This window comes from Entelurus aequoreus, linkage group LG20 (assembly GCF_033978785.1).
Source record: "Entelurus aequoreus isolate RoL-2023_Sb linkage group LG20, RoL_Eaeq_v1.1, whole genome shotgun sequence".
NCBI classification, from domain to species: Eukaryota; Metazoa; Chordata; class Actinopteri; order Syngnathiformes; family Syngnathidae; genus Entelurus; species Entelurus aequoreus.
This window is the reverse complement of record NC_084750.1, coordinates 7,580,387-7,588,458: the sequence shown is the minus strand read 5'-3', so window position 1 is coordinate 7,588,458 and position 8,072 is coordinate 7,580,387. Positions and strand designations below refer to the sequence as shown.

Here is an 8,072-nt window from a genome sequence, read left to right as displayed (position 1 = left end):
ATATATATATGTATATATATATATATATATATATATATTTGTATATATATATATATATATATATATATATATATATATATATATATATATATATATATATATATATATATATATTAAAATATATATTATTTTATATATATAATATATATATATATATATATATATATATATATATATACTATATACTATATTTATATATATATTTATATATATATATATATATATATATATATATATATATATATATATATATATATATATATATATATATATATATATATATATATAAATAAAATACATATATTTATATGTATATATAAATATATATATTTGGTACAATAAATAATAATGTTAAAAAACCTCCTTTTGGTTGCTGATGTAAGACGTATAAACACAGCAAGTAAGCATGGAGATGGCCTAAAAAGACGACTTAGAATCGGAATAAATATTATATATATATATATATATATATATATATATATATATATATATATATATATATATATATATATATATATATATATATATATATATATATATACATACATATCTATATATATATATATATACATATATATATGAACTGTGTGAGATGGCCTAAAAACGTATTTTAAAAAATTGATTAAAAAATAAAATAAAAAATGGTAAAAACAAAACAATTGCAAAAACAAAAACAAAAATACAAAAATAGATTTTTGAAAATGATGATTCGGAATACATATTTATATATATATTTTACATATATATAAATGGTGTGAGCTTGCACACAATTTTTGATACGTCTGTTCGCGGAGTTCGCTACGTTGTGATCAGAGGTGGGAATTTTTGGGCACCTCACGATTCCGATTCTTGGGGTGACGATTCGATTCGGAATCAATTCTCGATTTAACACGATTCTTGATTCAAACTAATTCTCCCAATGTTTCATTTGGTATAATAATGAATAATGTTACAAAACCTCCTTTTGGTTGCTAATGTATGACTTACACACGCAGCGAGTTAGCATGGAGATGGCCTAAAAACGTCTTTTTAAAAATTGATTAAAAAAAAATATATAAAAATGTTAAAAACAAAAAAATAGCAAAAAAAATTAAAAATAGATTTTTGAAAATTATGAACCGAAATAAATATTTATTTATATATATAAAAATTGTGCGAGCTTGCACGCAGTTTTGGATACGTCTGTTTGCCGGGTTCACTACGATGTGATCAGAGGTGGGAATCTTTGGCCATGTCACCATTCCGATTCTTGGGGTGACGATTCGATTTGGAATCAATTCTCGATTTAACACGATTCTTGATTCAAACCGATTCTCCCAATTTTTTTATTTGGTATAATAATCAATATTGTTACAAAACCTCCTTTTTTTGCTGGTGTATGACGAGTTAGCATGAGATGGCCTAAAAACGTCTTCATTCTTAAAAGATATTTCTGAATATATATAAGAAATAATTATGAAATTGCAAAAAAAATTTTTTTTTGGGTGAAAATTCTTAATTGATTTCGAATCGGAATAAATAACAATCGCGGTTTGGATGAGAGTTGATTTCTCCGAGCTCGCCTAGTTGTGAGTGACAGTGAGTTGGATGTGTACCCATTGTTGTGACCGAGTGAATCTATGCAAGGTGTATCAAGTTCATTTCTGACCGTGTCTTGGGGGGGAAAAAAACAGCGGTGACGACCTAAAGATAAATATTCAAAGAGTGTACATTTTCTAAAGACCAATCCTGATGTTTTGGAGAAGGCGGGGGCGTGGCTTCATTGGCAAAAAAAAAAAACGTGAGCGTGGAGTTCAAACGTAGCCTAAAATCATCACAGGTCCCCTTTAATGAGAAACTGGACTCGAAGGACATAGACACTGTTGTGTACTTACAATTTGTGGATGCTAAATATGTCACCGCCACTTTTTGAACACTTGGCGCACTAATAAGGCAATCATTCACAGACAAATAAAACTCCTCCGTCTTCTAAAGGGTTCTTCCGTGGCTGCAAGGAGACACAAAGGACGACTAAAAAAAAAAAACGCTGCGACGGACAGTTTTTTCGTGACGGCTGCAAGTATTTTCCTAGGCTTTGGTCCTTGGACCGTGCAGGACCCGAGGGAGCAGGGTTATGTGGGACAGAGCAGGAACCCTGAGAAGGAGGAGTGGATGTACTTGGTGGCGTAGAGACCGTTGGCCTGATCCGAGGGCATCTGGACCCAGACCTGGTCGCCCTCCTTCAGCTCCAGGACGGCGCTGCCGGAGGCCTGGTCCATGTAGCCCTTCTTGTACTCGTCGTAGGTGTAGGTGGCGGGCACATTGTTCTTGTACAGGGCCACCCACAGGCTGGTGCCCTTCACGTGCACGTGGTAGGCAAAGTAGTAGACGCCGGACAGCGGGGCAGTAAAGATCCCCGTGGAGAGACTGTAGGCGTTCTGCCCGTTGTACAGAGTCTTGTCGAACATGATGGGCATGCCGGAGGGAGGGAAGTGCTTGGTGAGGAGGGCGGTGAAGGCCGGCGCTAAGGAGGCGGAGAGCGGAACTTGACTGAATGCCGGCCCCTTACGGTCTCCCGGCACTTCACCCCCTTCCAGCTGAGAACTCGTTGGACCCGCCACAACTGTTTGGCCGTTACCCGCAGGACCCGGGGCCCCCGGAGGACCAGGGGGACCAGGGTTGCCGTTAAGTCCGGAAGGGCCTGGTTTCCCCGGAGGGCCTTGTGGACCTATCGGTCCTTTCTCGCCCAATTTACCCAGTCCGGGAAGTCCTGGGAAACCAGGCTCACCCTTCAAGCCCGGGGCCCCCTGAGGCCCCATGGGACCCATAGGTCCCTGAAGACCGGGGATGCCTGACTGACCTCTGGGGCCAGGTGTACCCATAAATCCTGGCTCGCCTTTGGGCCCCGGACCACCGGTCAGCCCGGGATTACCCGGTAAACCGATATGTCCTGCTTCACCTTTGGGCCCGGGTTTTCCGATTGCTCCATTTGGCCCAGGTAGGCCTTTGTCCCCGGGAATGCCAGCTTTTCCTGTGTTCCCATTGGGACCTTGATCACCTCTGAGGCCTGGCAGCCCCGGAGGGCCTTGGGGGCCAGGGCCAAGTTCTCCCTTATGTCCGGGTATACCATGTTTTCCTGGGAGTCCCATTGGGCCGTGAAGACCAGGAGGGCCTGGTTGTCCATCAAGACCTGGTTCTCCAATAAGGCCTACCATTCCTTGTTCTCCTTTTTCTCCAGGAAGACCAGGCAGCCCGCTATGGCCCTTTTCTCCTTTTGGTCCATTCAGACCAGGTTTTCCATAGCCTGGCGTACCAGGAAATCCTGGCGGACCCCTCAGCCCTTGCTCGCCTTTTGAGCCTAAGAGACCCGGTGCTCCTGGCAATCCATCGATTCCAGGCTTTCCTATCCCCACAGGACCTGGTTGACCTTGTAGCCCTGGAGGCCCGACCTCTCCTGGTTCCCCTCGATCCCCTGGAAGACCCTGATCACCTTTGGCGCCGTACAGGCCAGGCAAACCTTTTGGTCCAGGTTTACCAATGCCTGTAAGACCGGGTGGTCCCGTACTACCCTTGAGCCCAGGGGCACCTCTCAAACCAGGAGGACCTGGAGTCCCGTTTCCATTCTCACCCTTAAGGCCGCGCTCACCCGTTGAGCCAGAGATGCCTTTTAATCCTGGTTCTCCCCTGGAGCCAGGTGGGCCTCTGATGCCTGGAAGTCCAGGTTTCCCATTAAGAGACAGGCCAGAGGGGCCTGGGAGTCCCGGCTGCCCTGGTTGACCCCTGGGGCCTGGTTCACCGCGAGGGCCGACCTCGCCGTTGTGTCCGGACATGCCCTTTGGCCCCATCTTTCCTGGTAATCCCGGAAGTCCTGGTTTACCGATTCCTGGAAAGCCAGGGGGGCCCTGAGGACCTGGCTGTCCATTGAGGCCCGGGTTCCCTAGTCCAGGTTTTCCTGGTTGCCCTGGTGGACCAGCGGGACCTCTTGGTCCTGGTTTTCCTTGGGGTCCTGGCTCCCCCTTCACATCTAACACGGGTGGCATGTCTAAAAAAAAAAACAGAAACATGTTTAAAATTTCAGTTCATGAGGAAAAAAAAAAAAACTCTTTTGAATGTATGCTCTCATAATATATATATATATATATATATATATATACATATATATATATATATATATATATATATATATATATATATATATATATATATATATATATATATATATATATGCTGTATATATATATATATATATATATATATATATATATATATATATATATATATATATATATGTATATATATACAGTATATACATACATACATACATATATATGTATATATACGCATACATTCATACACATATACTGTATATATATATATATATATATATATATATATATATATATATATATATATATATATATATATATATATATATGTCTTAATTAGATTATCCAAAAAGAGATATATAGATATATATATATATACACATACATATATATATATATATATATATATTTATATACATGTATATATACACACACACACACACACACACACACACACACACACACACACACACACACACACACACACACACACACACACACACACACACACACACACACACACACACACACACACACACACACACACACACACACACACACACATATTGATACATACATACATATATACACATACAGACCTATATATATATATATATATATATATACATATATATATATATATATTTATATATATATATATATATATATATATATATATATATATATATATATATATATATATATAATACATATACACACACATACATACATACATACGTACATACATACATATACCCTTATGTTTTTAGCAAATAAAGCAATATTAATTTAAAAGTATATCCGTAAAGGAAATAAATTAATTGATAGATAAATAGATCAATAAATAAATAAATACATTAATTAATACAAATTAGTAAACAATAGAAAATTAATTAATAAAAATGATAAAAAATAAATTAATATATGAATAGATAAAGAAATAATAAATAACAAAATAATAATAAATAATAAAACAAGTGTATCCATATAGGAAATAAATTAATTGATAAATAGATAAATAAATAAATAATTACATCGATAATTAAATAAATGAATACAAATTAGTAAACAATAGAAAATTCATTAATACAAATAATAAAAATAAATAAATATATGAATAGATAAATAATAAATAAATAAATAATAAAATAAAAGTGTATCCATTTAAGCAAATATTTATGAGCAACTATGAATCATATTAATGAATAGACCATGTCAAGCAAAACACTTTAATTTTTCATGTTATATTTATTTGTTTTTATCAGAACTATATGTCAGCTTATTAACATTGCATGCTTCTGTTGTCACGGTTACAGTCTTCAGTTGTCATATTTACACAAATCCCACCTTTGCATTTAAGCAAGGCATGTACTTTACCTGGAGGCATGTACTCAACATGTACGGTATGCATTAAATACCAAGCATGCATTCAATCACGCTTCTACCGGCAGTTGAGACATGATTATATTTTTGAAGGATGACAAAAATATTTCATTCATTCATTTGCATAAGTCTGCCAGTCATCTTATGAAACATGTGTCACAGTTTGCATTGAATGTGTTGTCCACTTGTAGCCAGCAAGTGGCAGTAAAAGCTAAACATCAGCCTTTTTTTCTTCTTTCCCCAACACACTTTTCACATGGAATAACTTTTCAAAATAGACCTGAACCCATCCATCCATTTCCTACCGCTTGTCCCTTATTTTAGAATTTAGAAATCAACGATTCAAGTCGAGATTTGGATAGCAATGGCAAAAAAAGTGTCTCTGAATAACGACTCCACATGACAGCTTTTGTATGGTTTTCCTATGTGAGAGAGGAAGGAGCATCCAAGTGGTTTCCCCAGTCACGCTCCATAAACAAGATTATAGAAGAATAATATAATATAGAAGTAAATATTTATTTTGAGGGTTTTGTAAAAACAAAGTCCAAGTTAAAAAAAACAACTAATCCCATATTTCTTGGCTGCTCAAAAGTCAAATCCTCGTGTTTACCCCTTTTTTTGTGCGTGTGAGTGACAGTAAGAAAAGCTCTAACTTGCCCAAAGGCTAACGTTTTTTTTTCTTTCATGCATGTACCCATTTTCACTGGTGTCTACAAAGTTTTGATACATATACCGATGTTGGAGCCTTTGCATACGGGCCGATACTAATATTGATCCCAAGCGATATCAGCAGGAATCATACGACTCATCCTTCTTGTATCATTTTCTAGTGTGGAATAATCACTTATCTAGTGATTATTGACCGTCTGGAATGGACTTTTAGTGTCTTTAAAGGGGACTTCAAAGAACTAGTCTTACCTATTGGTGCCTGCACTTGTGTATTTGGGATGTGGAAAAAAGTCCGGAAAATGTGGACTCAAACCATGGAGACATGGCGGAGATGTTTATAAAACAATCTTGCCTTCTTTCATACTTCGTCCAAACGAGCCGTTCGGAATTTGCCCAATTCGGTGACGTCAGCGAATTATCCATACATGGTAGAAATTGAGTGCTTTGCGCGAGTCCGCCATTCTGGTTGTGGCCAATAAGCTCCTTCTTTTTCTCCACCCTCTTGTTGTGGGGCAGACTGGCTCGTACATGCACATGCATCCTCCACTGTTGCCTTTTCTAATACAAAGTAACGAATAGTTCTAACTTGCATCTGTCAGTAGACTCGCCATGGAAGCGTTAAAAACTACAACATGGCTCTATATAAATAGTAGATTGTACTTATTTGACTGATTTTTTTATTTATTTTTTATTTTTAGTCTTATTTTATTCTATTTAACTTTTTGGGTGGGTGTAAAAAAGAACATTTGATTTGGACTGTATTGTATTTTTGTTAACTGTTTTGTCCAAAAAATGTCTAAAAACATAAAAAAATACAACATGGAAGACGGGCGGGGAGACGCAGTCAAAGTGGAGGCACGTAAAAAGGACCGCCATCCTGAAGAGACGGACAGAAAGCGGCTTGAAGACGCTCTGCAAAACATATTCCATGCAAATAATTGTTTTTGGCGACACCTAGTGGTCATAATAATTCATTAAGTTAAGGTCATGAGGCAGTAAGTTGAATCATACGGACACGTTTGTTACTGTATACTTTCTAATATGCCTTGGAAACTGAGTTTGTGTCAGTAACATGCAAATGTACAAATGTGCTGTTTTACACTGTAATATTGTTTATTTAAGGACACTTACTATATTGTCTAGCTTGTGTGTTATTGTGTGCTTAGCTGTTGTGTAGCTCCTTGTAGCCTAAAGACCAACCCTTTGTGCCTATTGGAGGACATTTAGATGAAAAGTGCCCATCAAGTGTTGACATGTGGTTACTCACCAACGTAATGCCCCTTGCCCTCTCTGAACGGGGGTCCGACGGCCCTTTCATCATGGGCTTGCATGTACTTCATGTGCGGCATGGGGGGGTACCCTCCGGCAAGAACGTGACCCCCCAGCATCAGGAGCGCACAGACACAGGCCGGCAGCATGGTGGGCGGCATCCGATGTCACACACACGAGGAACTGGACAAGGAAAGACCAAAAGTCATTTACACTTCAACTAAAAAGTCAATTACACTTCAACCAAAAAGTCATTACACTTCAACCAAAAAGTCAATTACACTTCAACCAAAAGTCATTTACACTTCAACCAAAAAGTCAATTACACTTCAACCAAAAAGTCAATTACACTTCAACCAAAAGTCAATTACTTCAATCAATAGTAAATTACACTTCAACCAAAAGTCAATTATACTTCAACCAAAAGTCAATCATAAGTCAACCAAAAGTCAATCATACTTCAACCAAAAGTCAATTACTTCAACCAAAAGTCAATTACACTTCAACCAAAAGTCAATTACTTCAACCAAAAGTAAATTATACTTAAACCAGAAGTCAATTACACTTCAACCAAAAGTCAATCATACTTCAACCAAAAGTCAATTGCACTTCCATCAAAAGTCAATTATACTTCAACCAAAAGTCAATCATAAGTCAACCAAAAGT

At 37.5% G+C, this 8,072-nt stretch overlaps 1 protein-coding gene across 1 annotated transcript; it reads right to left on the bottom strand.

Annotated features, from left to right (window-relative positions):
• Positions 1-654: 654 nt before the first annotated feature.
• On the bottom strand, positions 655-7,576 carry col8a2 (collagen, type VIII, alpha 2). Its single transcript, XM_062029319.1, has 2 exons — positions 7,405-7,576; positions 655-4,021 (listed from the first exon to the last, which is right to left on the bottom strand). Exons 1-2 carry the CDS (start codon positions 7,565-7,567, stop codon positions 2,112-2,114), a joined length of 2,073 nt encoding a protein of 690 aa, XP_061885303.1. The 5' UTR covers positions 7,568-7,576; the 3' UTR covers positions 655-2,111.
• Positions 7,577-8,072: the final 496 nt, after the last annotated feature.

What these genes read in the sequence shown, in the direction of transcription:
- col8a2 (XM_062029319.1), bottom strand. Translation starts at nt 7,567, where the DNA reads ATGCCGCCCACCATGCTGCCGGCCTGTGTCTGTGCGCTCCTGATGCTG. An exon ending in GGGCAAGGGGCATTACGTTG is followed by an intron (nt 4,022 to 7,404) that starts GTGAGTAACCAC and finishes TTTTTTTTTTAG; the next exon opens with ACATGCCACCCGTGTTAGAT.